We start from the raw sequence: 17,937 nt of genomic DNA, 5'->3' as shown, positions 1-17,937 counted from the left end.
ATATGCACCAAAGATTAGATTTGCAAATTCAGTGTGTATGTAACCAACCAGTTTTTCCAGGAAAAGAAAATAAGTTGTGAAGGTGACTTGCAAAATATGTCTGAATCTAATAAATATGCATGAGTACAGTGCTATTGACCGTAAAAGGATATGAGGTAACAGAAAGAAATCCAAGAGCAAGTTTAAATAGGAAAAAAAAATCTAACATCCTATTTAAACTAGTCTGGATGCTAGTTCTCCCCAAGACTGAAGCCTGAGTCCTTATTCACCATGACATGGTTTCCACTGTAATCTTCCCAATTTTTTATTCAATTTCTCCTGTAATAAGAAATCTTGACTTCTGTACTTTGTCTGCTTACAATCTTAATGTTCTTGAATGCTGTCACCCTTCAAAAGAATTTCAGCAAAGGCAAATAGGAACTAGGGCTGGGGAGATGATAAATCTCAGCCTGCAGCACTGCGATATTTGATAATCCCTGTAGTCCAAAATCCTGCTTTAAATCTGCAATCCTTCATATTCTGTCCAAGTGATGTGCTGTCACAAAACCTTTATGTTTCATGAAGACTGGGGAATGGGAAGGCACTCTCCTACCTGTCCAAATAGAAAATATAATTATACAAAAGCAGCTGAACCCTATCTTGGCTGAGCCTCAGCTCCTTTTCTAGACAACTGGAGAACTCAATCACATGCGGTTGCTGATCAAAGTGCTTTAAAGCAGATCAGGTTTTTAATGTAGACTCCTCTCCAAAATCCCCAGAACCCAAATTATCTACACAGGAAGAAGTGGGATTTTCAATGTATGTTGTACTTGAGCACAAATGAGCTATGTTCTTCCAGTGCATTTTGGGAGAACTTTGTTTTTCTGCATTATGGAGCTTCTCATTTTAGTACAGATTAGCATTGGCTAATTCAAATAATCCAGTCCTTGATGTCCAGAGCAGTAAACTTCCACCAACCCCATGCAACATAAGCAAAAATTAGTTAAAGAAAAGCTCCTTAGGTGACTCTTAACCATCTTTCCCAACAGCATATTGACAATACAATTATTATCATGCTGTAGTGCCCTCCACCAGAGATTCTCACTCACAACAGCTCTATGGGCATTATTCAGTGTGAACTTTTCCTCTCCACTCTCACCTGCAACTGAGCAGTTATTATTCCTCTTTTTAAGCAAAAGGCACCATGGTTGAGAGAAGCTGAGAGCTCCACTCAGGATCACACAGCAAGGCAGTGGTAAAACTAGATTTACAACACGAAGCTGAGTCAGACTCTTCTAAACCACACTCCCCCCAAACCATTTATTTAGCTATGGTATGAAGTTCAAATCACCAATGTTCCTGGGAAGAAAGGACTTTTAATCCCTCAACTAATTCCTCTGTGTGTGTATCTATATGTGTGTTTGCATGTACAGATTTACAACAGGTTTAACACAAAACTGTGACTCTGTCTGTTTGCTGGGCATGTGCAAATATGGGGTATGTGGTATCATGTTGGCAGGGTGACTATCTACTGGTTTTAAATAACCAGGTCGGGCTGTAGTGACTGTGCAAAGCCACGTCACTGCCCGAGGGCACAGCTGCTGACTCACCTGGAGCACACCACATACCTGCAACAGGCAGGTGTGTTCAGGTGGATGAGTGAACACATGCCCGTATCTCTAATCACCTTCTCCCCACCCTCAGCAAGCTCAGCTCAGCTTCCTGCTGCACAAACTGTGCTCTTACATCCTTCTGAGTACACTCTGCATCAGGGCTGTAGAGTGAGCAGCCAGAAGGCCTGGAAGGCTTCCTCTAGCAGGGTCACCTTGTTGGCCGTTATTACCTGTGGATAATAATGACAAAGAGGGCTTCTGGGGTGGGGGGAGAGGTGTGGGGAGCTGAGTTTAGTTATAGGACAAAAGGACAGCCATAAAGCTGTCACATCATCACTCTGTCCTGCCAGGAACTGCTGGGCCCCTTCCTGAATGTGATTGCAACATCATTGCATCAGTGATGGATTCAGTCACTATATGGATTTTTTTTCTAGTTAGATCAAAATATCCACTCCAAATATCCATTCCGTACCCTGCTACCTTGGCTCATGTGCTTGTTCTGGCTCTCTGTGGTGTTACACACACGGAAATGAGCACACCCACACCCACGTAGGTACAAAAGCAGGCCGGGAAGGTGGTGTCTGCCACTGATGCATATAACTTAGGCTCTGTTAACACAATTAATTGTTTCCAGGCATAATTGTCTTTATCAGCTCTGCTAACAGCAGTAGTAATTGGGGAGCTGCTGGTCCTCAGGGTTACCACACAGCGCCTACTACAGAGCTGGTGACTTGACTGATATAAATCAGAAGAACAAAATGTATGATGTTTTAATTGATGCAGTTTTTGCTACATTACATTTCAAAAGCATTTAAATTCACCATGAAATACATCTTTGACAGATTATTTATTGGCCTTCATTCTTGAAGAAAGTGCTTAATGCAGACAAAACGACCTAGCACCAAAACTTGGCAATATAAGATTTTTAGCTATTTTTAACCTAAATAGCAATTCAGCCTAGGCTTGAGAACAATAACGCAATCACCCTTTTGAGATTTACTCTAGCCAAGCCCCAAACTCGTAAGGAAATACAAGTTAAATAATTCTACTGATTTTCCTTCCGAATTTACAGCTGTGGAGTTTCGAACAAAGGGAGGACAAGAGTGCCTACAACACTTCCAGGCAGGAGCACTGGGTATGGTGGGAATGGTGATGTCCAACCCCTGGCTGTCCCAGCACCCGTTATCCTTGAGTGCTGTGTCTGGTTCTGGGCCACTCACTTCAGGAAGGACACTGAGGTGCTGGAGCGAGTCTAGAGAAGGGAATGGAGCTGGGGAAGGGTCTGGAGCAGCAGGAATGGCTGAGGGAGCTGGGGAGGCTCAGCCTGGAGAAAAGGAGGCTCAGGGGGGACCTTCTCTGTCTCTGAACTCTCTGCCAGGAGGGGGGAGCCAGGTGGGGGTTGGGCTCTGCTTCCAGGGAACAAGGGACAGGACAAGAGGAAATGGCCTCAAATTGTGCCAGGGGAGGTTTAGGTTGGACATCAGGAAGAATTTCTTCATGGAAAGGATGATTAGGTATTGGAATCGGCAGCCCAGGGAGGTGGTGGAGTCACTGTCCCTGGAAGTGTTTATGGAAAGACTGGACAAGGCAGTTAGTGCCATGGTCTGGTTGACAAGATGGGGATCAGTCACAGGTTGGACTCGATGATCTCAGAGGTCTTTCCCAACCTAACCGTTGACCCTGCGATCCCTCGGGACTCCAAGGACCTCGAGCGCATCACATGAGGCGGCGCACAAAGCTCGCTCTGTGCGGGGCTCTGCCCGGCTTTGCCCCCAGGGGCTGCGCTGTGCCCTTGGCGGGGCTTCACCCCAGAAACCCCTCACAAGGGGCTTCACCCCACAGACCCCCCAACAGGAGCTTCACCCCAGACACCCCTCACAGGGGCTTCACCCCAGAAACCCCTCACAGGGGCTCCCCATTGCCCCCCCGGGCCCCCTTTGGTTCCGCCCCCCGCGGTCCGCCCCGCCCCCCCAGCAGGGGGCGCTGAGGGCGGTGCCCGCGGGGCCGGGGCGAGAGCGCGGCGGCACTTCCGGTGTGAGGCGGGAGCGGGGCCGGGATCGGGAACGGGATCGGGAGAGGGAACGGGGAGGGATCGGGATCGGGGCCGCGATGGCGCTGGACGTGCGGCGCCTGGAGGCGCTGAGCCTGCAGGAGCTCAGCGCGCTGCTGGACGACGAGGAGCAGCTGCAGGACATGGCCCGCGAGATGGAAGAGGTGAGGAGCTGTGAGGGGCTGCCTCATAAACCCCCCGGCCGCGGCCTCTCCGCGGGTCACTCCCTCAGCCCGCCGGGGCCTCGGGGCCGCTCGGTATTTGGAGGCTGGTAAATGACTCCCCGCTCCCGGAGCCGCCGGGTGCGTGAGGAGCCCCCGGGGCTGCGGGAAGCGCTGCCGGCCCCTTCCTTGCCTCCCCCTTCCCTGCCTCCCCCTTCCCTGCCTTCCCTTTCCCTGCCTCTCCCTTCCCTGCTGGCCCCTTCCCTTCCCTGCCTCCCTTTTCCCTGCCGGCCCCTTTTTCCCTGCCGGCCTTTTGTTCCCTGCCCCGCCGTGGGGCGATCGGTGCCCGCCGGGTGCCAGAGGAGGGGTGAGGGGGCTCACCAGGCTGAAAACGCTGAATTAAATTAGTTATTCAGGGCCGGAGATGGGCTCAGCTTTTCTGTCTGTCCAGCCCTGGTTTTGTGCCTCGGGTTTTGTCAGGGTGAATTCAAAGCAATGTGAAAGAGGTTTCTGTGTGCCCCGGGCTTTTCTCCTTCTTGCTTTGCCTTTTGCACAGGTCGAATTCCCTTTGTCAGTGTATCAGACTCTAAGTCGTGCTTTTGAATCTGTCCTTCTTAGAATAGAAGCCTGTTTTCTTCCCCCCGCTGTGGTTGTCTTTAACGAGTTTTTCTGTGTGCCAGTGTTGCAGTTCTGATAGGAGACTGTTCGGGGTTTATTTGGCCACAGATGTGCCTGAAAGGCTCTCTCTGTGTGGTCAGCTAACAGCAAAGAAGATGAAACCATTTCTACGAAAACTTTAAAAGAAAGAAATGTGCTGTGCTTCTCTGGGTCTTGTATTTATTGGTTTTGTTGGTTAAAATTTGAGGACAAAAGCCCCAGGAAAAAAAAAGGGGCAATGTGTTCTTGAGAAAGAAGCTTAGTTTATTAAGTAAAATCAGTTATAATTGTGTTCCCTCAAACTAAGATTCCTTTTGGTGCTTCTGAGGAAGTTGTTCTGGATCCCCTCAAGCCAAATTGTCAAGGTATTACAGATGCTCGAGAGGCCCAGTGAAGGCTGAGGCCAAGTTAACGAGGTGTCCTGGGGAATTTACTGGCTGTATTATGCAACAATTTATATTTTGAACCTTGTGTCAATAGACTTGTGAGAGGGGGCCAGGCAGAATAGTTTATATTCTGAGAACTTGGAAGAAACAGGCACTGCTGTGGTGAGTAAAACATGCAGAGACCTCGGAGACCCCGTGGTTTGCTGGGTGCAGGAGAACCCTGCTCTATAAAAACTATTTAAGGAGAGCCAGTGGGTTATAATGGGCTTAAGTTTGTAAAGATATAAACGGGGGCAGCACTGCTGGTTTCAGTGTGACCCCTGACAAGGGACAGGAGCACAAAGCCTGACTCAGTAGGCTCTTTTTTATTATTTATTTGTCAATGTGCACTGAAGACTGCAGGTCAGAAGTGTCAGAAAACCTCATGACCTTGGTAGGAAAGATCCTCTCTCACACGTGGGCACAACCAGCCCATATTCTCAGTTTGACCCTCCGGTTTTCCTCTTTGGTTGGCATCAGAAGGGCTCTAAATTGTAGAGTAAAGTTCTCTGGGCCCCCAGGGAATATTTTGTGGTGTTTGGAGAGTGTGGGGTTTGGAGGTGCTCAGGCTGTGTGGAAATATGGCTGTGCTGCTGTCTGGCATAATCCTCTTTTATTGGATGTGGAGGCTTTTACTGGAGACTGTTCAACTAGAAATGTGTTTACTCACCTTGGAAAGAATTGGCCATGCTTGAATATTTCTTCCTCGTTCTGTTTTTGCCTTCACTGAATTGTTTAGTGCCTGAGCTTGTGCCGCTGAGACCTGATTTTTCACTGTGGCAGGAAGAGGGAGAGAGGGAAATCCTGAGCATTAAGGAGGAACCATGGTAACTTCACTGCTTCTTGGCTGTCAGTCCCTATGTATCCATGTTGTAGAGTTATTCCAGAGTCCTTAAATTCCTAATTTTACTGTGACATGCCAATTAAATCACGATTCCTGAGTCACTTCTATGAGGTCACTTGTATTTTTAGTGGCGAAGTTGGCTAAAGCTGATTATTCCATAATTGAAAAAAACCTTTGTTCTCCTCGTTGCAGGGGAAACCCAGCTCAAACCCCAATGTTTTGTTCACATAGAGAAGGATTTGGAAAACCACTCAGCTTTCTTGCTAATAGCTAAAAATAGGCACTTCCAGCCTTAAAGGGAATGTATTCCTGTGTGGCATTTGAGCAGGATTTGTGTGTGTGTATCTGTATCTGTGTGTGCCCACTCACACATTCCCATTTCTAGGGTGATGTGCACGTGCACATGTCCTCAGGTGTGTGACACTGTGGCTTCAGAGCTAAGCTTCTGCTTTTTCTGCCTCTGATGTTGGTTTTGCAGCCTCTGGGCTTTTAGTGCTTGAACAACAAGCATCTTGTCTGTTAGAAAGAGGAAGGAAGCCAGTTGTCTGGTACTCCCAGTCTTTTAAAATTGAGGAGGGCTTTTTTTTTTATAACCCTTTCAGGGTAATCTCTGTAGTACATCTGCAGTATTCATCTTCATGAGACAGAAAATCACAGTTTGGGTTGGAAGGGACCTGAAAGATCATTTAGTTCCAAACCCCCTGCCAAGCAGGGTCATAAAAGTACCTTGTTTATAAAAGTGAATCTCAATGTGATAACTCTAAAAAGCACAGATGAGAGAATTTGTGACCTGACACTGGTGGTAATTTGGTGAATTTCTCTGTGAAAACAAGTTATTTTTTTATCTCCTGGAGCATCCCTTTTTGTAACAGTGCAGCATTGTGTTACTGACTGCTGAGGTTCCACTGCCAAAAATTGTTCTCTCTTCAATACCTTAATGATATGAAATCAAGAAGTCAGCCTTTCTCTCATTCCAGAATTTCAGAGTACACTGGCAAGCACAGAAGGGATTTTTGAGCATAGACCTTTTCTCAAAAACTGATTGAAAAGATCAGGCAGGGCAGAAAGTCCAAGTTAAACTCTGTGTATTCATGCCCAGATTTCTTGGATTCCCACTCCTGTCCTAAAACCACATTGTGCCAGTGGTTATGTTCTTGTTGGCCAAACATGAAATTTAGTTGCAAAGTTAGGAATTAGTTTTGGTGACAACTATAGATTTTTCTTTTCCAGCTGAGCATCAAATGAGTAATCGGCCTGTGTCTGATGAGTGCAAATTGCAGGGCTGGGTGTCTGTTCCCTCTGCAAAAAATGTTTAGGAACTGCAACTTACCCTCTAAGCTTCATTTTGTCTTTTTTTAAAGCTAACACTTAAGTACTCAGAAGAGCTAAATTTAGCCAATCTAATTACTTTGCAACATGTTTTAATATTTATTGCAGAACAGATGTTGGTAGGGGGTGTGTTATTCACCAGTCCATGATGAAAAAGCACTGTTAAATCATCTTCTGTAAAAGAAGTCTCTCTTCTCCTACTCTGCACCTGTCAGCTCCTGTTTCAGGGGTTAATTTGACACTCCAAATGCGCATCCTTCTACTCCTGCAGTGTGACTGCATATTTCATTCCTAAGTTACAAGTATGTGTAAGTGAAAGAGAATGTGGGAATGATAAAGGTTATAGAAACCTAAACCTAACGTGGATGTGTCCTATGTATAAAGCAATTAAAACGGTGCCACACAAAGCTGCTTTTATTTATAGCTCCTTAAGAGACTTTTTCTCGAAGGTACCAAGAGACTCCTCGCTGTGTTACTGGCTGAGGAAGCTTATAATTATAGCAGCACTTGCTGGACTTTGTGGGATTGTAGTTGGGATTGCAGTTGCTCAGTGTCCCAGAACTCAGTTCTGGGAACGTGCTTTTGGATGAACCGGGATGACCCTTTTCAGCATTTTACACAAATAACTCTCACTGCAAACCATTATTTTGGTGTAAATGATAAACGTTTATAGTACAAATGTTGCTAAGCTGGTACTAGTTCTGCTTTAATTTTACCCATTATTTATCTTCCTTTTCTAAAAGTGAGATGAAACGAGGCTGCAGCTGATGGAAGTAGTAGAATCTCAGTGCCCAAAGAAGTTGCTGCTGCCTGTTCTTGGAAGTGCTTATTAAATAAATCCTTGAGTAAAATTATTCAGATTACTTCTGTGAAAGAAACTCATTTTTTAAGCAGCTTAAGTTTCCAAGTGCTGCATAAACCATGATTTTTGTCTTTTATAACCTCTGTGTGTCCATGGCTTCATTTTCTTGCACCGTGCAGTTGGGTTTGAGTTCTCTGCTCAGTGGTGAGCCATCCTTGTGCCATGAAAATCCTGTTACAATCAGCTCAGTATTGTTGCCCCATTTGTCCCATTCAGAATTCATAGTGAGAGCTTAGCAGTTAAAAAAAGAAAAGTGTATCTTCTCTTTAATATTATCCTATCTCATTGTGTCTCGTGATTCTGACTGGTATTTCTCATCTGGTTTCAGATTAGTGTTTCCTGCCTGCTGAAGTGCTCATGACCTCAAGAGTCTTGCTAGGAATTCTGCTGAAGTCCCATGCTCCTGGCTGATTTCTCTTAATAACTTTTTTCCTTGCACTTCCAGTGGGCAGGTGAACATCCAGTGCAGGAGCAGTTCCCTGCTAACACACATTTTTGTCATAGGGCACATCTGACAGCAAAATAACATCTTTTGGATTTACTCCTTCCTCAGCTTTTGCCTTAGGCTTGTGGGAAGCTGTGAAGGGATGCTGAAAGCCTGCTTTGTGCTGCACTGCTAATCTTAATAGACTGCTCATGCTGTACTGTGGCTTTGGCCCTTGGATGATTTTGCAACTGTTTTATTTTTGTTTTGTTTTAAATTAGTCATCATTTCTTGAAAGTTTTTCTACAGGGCTCTTTAGGCAAATTTTACAGTATTTGCTTTCTGATTCCTTGAATTAACTTCCAAATGCAGGGGAACAGATGCTGGAAAGCTTCCTACACAGACCTTAACATCAGTGCCAGAGGTTATTCTGGTTTGTAAAATCCTGACTGTGTTCAAGTTGCTTTGCTGTGGGATTATATCTGTTCTGTTTGCTGTGAAATAGAACTCACTTGTCCCACAGACTTCAAAATTCTTTCAGAGTTGTGAAGTATTTAAATGTTCTGAACAGGTGGATGAGTCTTCACCAACTCCTCCTTAAGTTTCATTAAGCATCATTCCTAAGTTTACTTTGTGTTTAAGGAACTGGTTCTTCTCATGGTTTTGGGTAAGATTTGAGTTTCTCATCTCTCCAAGTGTCCATTGTTAGAAGACATTTGACACAGACTAATGCTGGAAGTGAAGACTTCAGGAGTGACACTTGAATTAATTATTAAATGTCAATAGTGGTTTTGTTCAACTTCTGTTAAAAAAAAAAGTGCCCTTCTTAGAACTGCTGAAATACGGAAGAAGTTGAGTCATTAAGTCCTGTGTCATTTCAAGCACTATAACTTAAAGTGCAATTATGAATAACTTAACTTCTTTTAGTTTAAAAGAAGTATTTTTAAGGCTTTTGCTAAAGTTTACACTAGTCCATAATTACTAGATCCCAGATGCAAAGGACAGGACAGGATGTCACTCTGCCTTAGATGGAGGTAGGTCATATTAGTCATGTTTTCCTTGTTTATACAAGTCAGATACATTATGTCATACTGATATTTATTCATCTTTACAATTTGAAATGATTTAAAAATAAAGTTATTCAGCAAATCATTATAGAACATAAGGCATTTTCTTCCTGCTCCTCCCTAGCCCTGTTGAGAGACATTCTGAGGAGACAACATCAAGTCTTCCTTCTCCTTTTTACTGTGTATGATTTCAGTAGAAGCTTCCCTTTCCTGGGATTTGTGCCCTTGAAAGGTTTATAGGTTTGTGTCCACTGGCTTTTTTTTCTCCTGAGTAAATGTTCATCTTCTTCATCCCAAAAGAGAGATCAAAGTTCACTCATTAAACTGGTCTTCTTCCCACGCTGACTCTGCACCTTTGAAATGAGAATTATCAGCCTTGTAAGCAGTGAAAATACAACCACCAGAGCAAACTGGAGTCACTGGGAGGAAGTAGTGAACTCGTTAAAGTGGTGAAAAAGGCACCAGAAACCATCAGTCTTTTTGCACACAATCTTCCTTGGCTGGCAGTGGTGGTGACAGGTGTTTGATAAGAAGCTGGATGCCAGTCATTAAGCTGTTCAACCCTGTATATTTTAATTCTCTTCATAATTGTTTGAAAAAATGTGAATTTTTCAGCTTTCCGAAAGCAACAGTCTTATCAGGATTGGATCATATGAGAATAAACAAATGGAAACCAGTTTAATTTAAATTATTTTCCATTGGATTCAAAAGTAAGAAGAGGGGATTTTCCTATGATTCTTGGAAAGGGTTTAAATTGAACTGTGAGAACCTTTAGAAGACAAAAAAATATTGAAAGAATAATTTCTGATTTTCACAATTTGGAGTAGAATTTTGGTTGCTGTAGAATTTAGGACTTAACATTTATCCTTGCCTTGATTTTTTTAAAGTGGTTTGGCAAAAACAGGGTGAAAGAGAGTAAAACTTTGGTATTTGAAGAGCAGTATCTGGGGGCAAAGGTGTGTTTAAGTAACACTGAGCCAATTTTGAATTTAGCAAGTTAAAGTAGTGTGTAAATATTTCAAAAGGAAGTAATTGCTTTCAAAGAGAATTGCTATGCTTGGAAAACACCTGAATTTCGATCCTATCCTTTTCTGGGACTTTTAAACAGCTCATTTGGGTTTCCTCTTTTCCTGTTTCTGAGGTGTGGCTCTGTATCCACCCAGGAGTGTGGAAGGAGAAAGCCCCTGGTGTTTGCACTGACTGATGTGCAAGGTCTGTAAATGGGATCTGTTGGAGCTCAACAGGGGTAAGGGGGGCTGGAAGGGGTGTATGGATGGAGGAGGTCACAAAAAGGGTACCAGAAGTTTCGTTGGTTTTTGAAGGCAGCTTAATAGAGTTATGTTATGCCATGGGAAGACTGTTCCACTTGTTGATTCAGACTGAAAATCTGAAATCAGATCCCTTGGTTTTTGGTTTCTTTCCCTTTTGATGTCTGAATATTTTAATGAATCAAATGTGACACCCGGGACAGAGTTCCCCAAACACTCAGCGTTCCCAAAGCTCCTGAAGAATGTCTTGATAAAATCCTGTGCCTGTGTGAGTGTGAGCAAACGGGAATCTGGCTGAATCCTGAGCTTGTGACAATTGTCAGTTGTTCTTTAGGAATAATGTCTTAGGGCTAGGAAATGTTAAGCAGAAGGAATAAAACAAAAAAAAGAAACTTTTGGCATTAATTCAGGATTGGTTCAACACAGTTGAGGAAGAATATTCTGGAGAAGGAACAGTAACGATGCAGTCCTTGTTATTTGCATGTTAACAAGATAAGGGGTGACATTCTGCTGCAGCCATTGCATCTCACTGCTGGAATTCAGATCTTTTTAGAGAGCAACTGTTGCTTTATCTGTCAGTGTTCATCATTTGGTCATCATTTGCAGGTTCAACACCACAGCACTAATTTTTACTTTTGTTTTTTACTTAAAAGTTTTCAAGTTTTTATATTGTCCTGCTTAATAATTTCACTGTTATTTCAGGCACTTTTTAAAATATTTATTTCTTTCCAGGCCCAAAATGTTCAGCACAGCAAGGACATGACTCTCGCCAGCAACCGCAGTCTGGCAGAAGGAAACCTCTTGTACCAGCCAAAGTTGGAGTCTTTGAAATCAAATTTGACTGAAAAATATCAAGAGCTGCAAGTTCTTTTTGAAGCATACCAGATAAAGAAAACAAAACTAGGTAACACTTGCTGTTGACAATTATGATTTGCTGTTTTCTAAGTGAATGTAAATCTGTTGCCTGTTTGTTGTTTGGTTTTTGCTGTGTCATTTTTATCTGTGTGAATTAGGGTACAAAGTGAAATGTCACTCTCGTGTAGTTCTGAACTAGATCACACTTGTTATGATTTATTAAGTGTCTATTACACCTGATGACAAATACTGTGGATTCTTTCTGTTGCTGTGTGGTTACCTACCTGTTCTTGACCTGCTCTTCCCTAATGATTAGATTCATTTACCCTGCTACAAATACAAGTTGAATTTTCAGTGACTAATCGTTAATCAAACAGAATATTGCATTGGCCTTTCAGTTCATACTGAATCATGAAGTATTGCATATCTGATTCTGCACTTGCTGAAGTGCTTTGGCTTTCAATATTATAAATGTATCATTGTAATTAAATGTCAGCTTTTAGCACTCTGACAGTATTCTGACAATATTCTTACTATATCTCTTACTGTAGAACACCCTGTCTAGAACAAGGAGCCTGCTGCTTGTACATATGTGCCTCAGAGATTGTTGTGCTGTCTGGGGCTGTAGTTATAAGTCACTTAGAGGCAGCTGTCATTTTCTGTTCTTTCCATGCCATTACAGACAGACAATCCAGCAATGCTTCCCTGGAGACCCTACTGGCTCTGCTGCAGACCGAGGGGGCAAAGATTGAGGAAGACACAGAGGTAATGACAGAACACTCCAATTCTGCCACTTACACCCATAATTGAACCTCCCAGAGTCCATTCCTGCAGTGCAGAGTTTAACATGGTGTACACTAAGGAATATTTATAAGAATATGGTCTGGTCTTTGCTTTGAACTTCAGTGAGCACCCATTCAGTTCCAGTGATTTTTTTTTATCAGAGTAATTTTTTGCTCTTAACATATTTGAAGTTTGAGAGAGAAGATGCTCCCTTTTAGAGAAGAAAGCCAAACCCTCTTAGTTCCTTGGCTTTGCATTCAAACTCATTGTGTATACAAGTGGAATCTCTTTTTAATGGTGTTTGCCTGGTGTCTGTATTACTTCATTATAAATGTCAGTTAGTAGCCTAATAAGAAACTGTGCCTGCACTGTTTTTTTGCAGCATTTCGGATGAAATATTCCATTAGGATTTCTGCATGTCTGTGCAGGTGCCAGTGGTCACCACTTGCTGTGATACCAGTGCTTGAAGGGTGGTCTAACTTTGGAATAATAGGAGTGCTTGGCTTTGTTTGCTGATTTGCCTGCAGGCATTTTCTATAACAATGTCAGGGGGAAAAATCTGCTTATTAGCCTTGAGTTGTGATCACGAAAAGACATTCCCAGGACAGGTTGGATTTTGTGATTATGTGTTTGTTCACCTCTCAATTATTAAACATCATTTACTCAAAGCCACAAGTAAGGGTGAGTATTAAACCTGACTTAGCAATAATCTGCCTCTCTGTGCTGAGCCTCACAGAGTTCTCAGTGTTTCTGTTGGCACTGAAGCAGCACTGAGCTGTAATTCAGCTTAGCTGGCGATCTGGAAAGCTGTTGGCCTTGCTTCGTTCCCATCTCTGATGATCAGGGAATGCTCACAGTGAGATTCAGATGTTTTTACTGCTCTTACTTCGATATAAATTTATGCAAAAGTGATATTTAACTCCCAGTGCTTCTGAGTAATAACGAACTCAAAGTTCTGCTCAGAGTTCTTAGTATGCCAGTCATCTTCCATATGCCAGCTGGAAAATCACAGGCAAAACGCTGCTATTTTTAGGATGTGAGCCATTTAGATTCTGTTGCAGTGCTCTGTTTTCTAAGAGATTGTTCTGTATTTGACAGAATATGGCAGAAAAATTCCTTGATGGTGAAATACCACTGGATTCCTTCATTGATGAGTACCAGAGCAAGAGGAAACTGGCTCACCTGCGCCGGGTGAAGATTGAGAAGCTCCAAGAAATGGTGCTGAAGGGACAGAGACTTCCTCAGGTTCAGCCTCCAGCTCAGCCCAGAGCGCCCGAGGCAACACCAGCACCTCAAGATTCCTACAAGCCGGATGCAAACACTCCTCCTTCCGTTGTGCCCCGACGGATACCACCCCCCCCACCCTCCTCAGTCCCAGCAGGACGCTTCCCTACTCCGTTTACCGCAGCCATGAGCTCAGGACCAGCTCTTTCTTATCCAGGTGCTCCGTACCCTCCTCTCCCGCCTCGCCCAGGGGATGTTCAGCCCACAAGTCAAATGCCACAGCCAGGATACCCATCTCAGTTTGTACCACAATATCCTCCAGCTCTTCCCCAAAGACCACCTCGCGTTCCGCCACATCCTGGCTTTATCCTCCAGTAAATATTCCGGTGCGCCTGACTTATTGTATTGGTGCTTATATTTCCTTTTCCCCCCCATCAGAGACTTGCTGTAGCAATGGGAAGCCTCTGTTCTTTGCACAATGGAGTACAAAGGCCGAGCTGTGGCACAGAGGTTTGCAATTGCTTTGGTAAATGTGATGATGTTTGTTTTCAAAGGTCAGTGATGACAAGGTTTTCCGGGAAAGGTGAGAGGGTCTAAATTTCATAAATCCATCGAACGGGGAAGCCGCCTGCGGTGGATTTCCTGAGCTTACCAACCGAGTCACGCTCTGAATTCTTTAGTGATGGTAGATCAGCATCCTCTTCTGCTCTGGTGTGTTCCCATCACAGCTGGATGTACGTGTGGCAAATGGGAGCTGTTTGTGTCTCTAAGGAATTCTGTGTTGGTGCCCGTATCCGCTGGGCAAGGGGCGTGCACTGGGTCCCCTTGACACCCTTTTGCATTCAGGGCCAGGTGCACAACGTTCTCAGAGCTCACTGAGCTGCAGCTCTTGTCAGAACACGGTGGGTGGTTTTTAGGCAGGGAAAACTACAAGAGTTTCGTTTCTGCATTTCAGTTGTTACCTTAGAGTTCTCGTAATCAGAGTAGGCACTCCTTCCACTCCTGAACAGCTCGATACCCTCAAAGTCCTGGTCTCTTGAAATGAAACTAAACTGTTTGTAGAGCCAGTTTAGAGTTTTATAGACACTTTACCAGGCAGTTTTATTTCCTTGCCTGTTAAGACTTTTTCTTACAGTTGTTTTTTTTCTCCTTTTCCACACCTTGGATACACAAATGATTTTTTTACACAGGTGCTTAGCTTTTGATATCATGTGATTCCAGGAATCTAGGCAGGGTATTTTCTTAATCAAATACTGGATTTTCACATGTAATTGCCCACTTGAAGATTCACAATTTCATTTTATCCCTTAACTCTGTCTCTCACTTGGCAGAACTATTTTTAACTTCCCATTTCCTTTAGTTGTGCAGTTTTGGGCATGTGTATCCATCTGGAATTTGCAGTTAACATTCCTCTGCAAGTAGGCAAAGCAGAAAAACTTTATGAACTCCACGGTGGCTGTTTGCATCTTACAGAATCTGTTCTTGACTTATGCCACTGGAGGGGAGGCATTTTAGGACAGCTCACATTTCACTCTCAGTGTGATTCTCGAAGCCTAAGGTGCAGACATGTGCTGGTATTTTAATCCAGCACTGGGGGAGGCAAATCTTAACACTTGTTGTTTGCACAGAATGTGTCTGTGAATTTTGTTATCAATCAGTCCAGAATCTGTCATAGCCCCTGGTTATTTCAGAGCATTTTGGTATCACTGTCCTGGAATGCACTACATTGTTTGGAAGTTTGTACTACAAACAACGTCAGTCAGAATAGAATATTTATTTTTTTCTTTACATAAGGCCCTGAACTGTCCCTTAATCATTTCCTCTGGAGTGTGGTGCTTAGCAAATACTAATCTGAAATTAAGCTCATAACAGGAAGCTCTCGATTCTGAAAATATGATCATTTGACTTGTTTTGCCTTCTGAAGACAAAGGGCAGAAGGTTGGTCAGTGTTATTGGCATCTGAACCAATTCCCCAGTGTAAGTCTGGCAAGTTTTTATAGATGGGGGATTTTGTGAAGCAACGTGCATTGGATTTGTTTGCTAAGTGTGTTTTTTCTGTAATCTAGTGATGGTACAGGATGTGTTTTTTTTTAAAAATAGTGTAATATCTTTACTTGGTATTATTTTCTCACTGAAGCTTTGTATAAGCATGGTTAATTATGACTCGTTTCAAAGTAATTTTGCTGTGCTTTTAGTGCTGGTATTTGGATGGCAGCTGTTGTATCTGGATCCTAAACATAAGTCTGCTGTAGAAATGGTTTGTGTCCTGGAAAGAATTAAAGTGGATGGGGGCTACCAGGGTGGTGACTGAGTACAGAAATTCATACTTTGAGCCTGCTACACAAAAACACTCTCAAATCAGTTTAACTAAGATCTCATAAAAACAACCAGGTATATTTTACACTTATCAAGTGCCAACTTTTTTTCTGAGGGTTGGAAGTCCTCAGAAGTGATGGAGGTGATGGATAAGTGTATTGTGAATTTGCACTGCGTTTTGTGTATGGAACTTTCTTGGTATTAGTAGTCCAAAAATATTTTTACTACTTGTTAAATCTTCTGTCTTTTGGTAACTTTTGTGATAACAATGACCTTTCAGGGATACTTTATCTAAAAACAAACTCTTGTGCACACTAAATAACAGACAAAGCTAATGCAATTTTTCTGTCTGAAAGCAAACCAATGCATTATTGCATATGCATGTGGCTGATGTGCCTTAGGATCACTACTGGTGATTGTAATTCTAGGAAATTAGCATTTTTATCATTTGAATGGCCATTGCTTAACTCTGATTTAAGGGCTCTTCAAGAGCACTGATTTTACAAAGAAACTCACCCTCATACTTCAGAAAAAAACAGCTGTATCTGCTATTTGTAAGCTTCTAGTTGCCTTCACTGATGGGTAAGTTTGAACGTAGATGATGTAACTGATGTGGTGTCTCAGTTATTACAGTCTCATAACTGAAGTCCAGCTGCTCATGGACAACGTTTTGCCATTAATTTGTGTGTGTGTGCGCACAAACTGTAAATATTTACTTGACTGCTGGTGATGTTTAAGGGGAAAGGAGAAAAATGGCTGTGGAAAGCTGTTTAAATCCTTCCAGCAACAAACTTGAAACACTAACCTGGATCAGTTGGGCAAGAGCTGTGTCAGTGCTTTCAACCTGTTGCCCTTGAACAGCTTCTCCTGTTCTGTTATAGCTAATATATAAATTCTGCTCTGGCTAGGATGTTTAGAGTTGTACTAATTTGCACTGTTTATAAGATAGTGAGATTAAAATGCCATAGGCAAGCTGAGACTTGAGAGGGGGTGGCTCAGGATGCTTGCCAAATATATATATATATATATATATATAAAATGAGGATTTTTGATGTCTGCTACAAATAGCATATACTTCCCCAAAGCAATTGGAGTGGAGAAAAATCTCTTAAATACAATGTGTAACACGGCTTTAGAGTGTTGGTAGCATTGGAAATGCTCTCTTTGGGTGGCATTACTTCTGCCAGTCGTTTGTCTGCAGTTTTGTAAGTTATGACTAGTTTTATATGGTTAGACTTTGGTTGGTGATCAGCACTGAACTGTCCTAACTCACGGGTGGGTGTCAGTGCTGTCTCCTAGAGAGGGTGCAGTCGGTTGTTCCAGCACAGCTGATCCAGACAGGTCACCTCTGACCCTGGAGGGACGACAGAACAGGAGCTTTTGTGGGATGCCAGGAAGCACCTGGGCACAGGCTCGTCATGGCTTTAGTGCCCCAACTTCCACAACCTCAGTCTCGACCTCTCTTGGGACTTCTCTGCCCTCTCAAACTGGAATCATGACGTAGACACAGAGCTCCAACCCACAGTTCCTTACAGAGCTTCCTGGCAAACGTGGAGTTCGGAGGAGGCAGTCATCCTGCACCAGTTCCTCTGTGGGATCCTGGACTGTCTAATAAAGGGGCAGTTTAATACTGAGCAAGTTGTGAAACATACAGTGGATTTGTTTGCATAATGAGTCTTTCTGTAATCTACTGTGTTCTGATTTTAAATAAAATAGCATATCTCTTGGTGCCCTGTTCCTGTTGTGGCTTCATTTAATCAGGGTGCAGTTACTTACATTAATGATTTTCAGTCCTAATGGTGGTTTCTCTGTAGCAACATAAACACAGTTGTAGGTGGATGTAGAACATAAAAATGACTTTAATTATTCATGGTAAATCTGTTGGCTGTATTTTTAGTGACTGGATATAGCGAGTCCATTTTGCGTGTAGCTGATCCAGGGTGTGCTCAGAGAAGGTTCTGCATGTTGTAATCATGGCAACAAGGTAGGTGGCTTATCTTGTCAGCTAGAATCTCTTTGGTTTTGTTTTAATTTCCTACAGCTAGCTGGAATAGTGGGAATGTTCAGAATCTTCACTTGG

At 43.1% G+C, this 17,937-nt stretch overlaps 1 protein-coding gene across 1 annotated transcript; it reads left to right on the top strand.

Annotated features, from left to right (window-relative positions):
• Positions 1–3,634: 3,634 nt before the first annotated feature.
• On the top strand, positions 3,635–17,592 carry VPS37B (VPS37B, ESCRT-I subunit). Its single transcript, XM_027689500.1, has 4 exons — positions 3,635–3,806; positions 11,412–11,583; positions 12,217–12,299; positions 13,416–17,592. The coding sequence occupies exons 1-4, from the start codon at positions 3,702–3,704 to the stop codon at positions 13,917–13,919; spliced, it is 864 nt and encodes a 287-aa protein (XP_027545301.1). The 5' UTR covers positions 3,635–3,701; the 3' UTR covers positions 13,920–17,592.
• The last annotated feature ends 345 nt before the right edge of the window (positions 17,593–17,937 follow it).

The sequence above is a fragment of the Neopelma chrysocephalum genome, unplaced genomic scaffold (assembly GCF_003984885.1).
Source record: "Neopelma chrysocephalum unplaced genomic scaffold, ASM398488v2 Primary Assembly neopelma1_77, whole genome shotgun sequence".
NCBI classification, from domain to species: Eukaryota; Metazoa; Chordata; class Aves; order Passeriformes; family Pipridae; genus Neopelma; species Neopelma chrysocephalum.
This window is presented reverse-complemented; position numbering and strand designations above follow the sequence as displayed.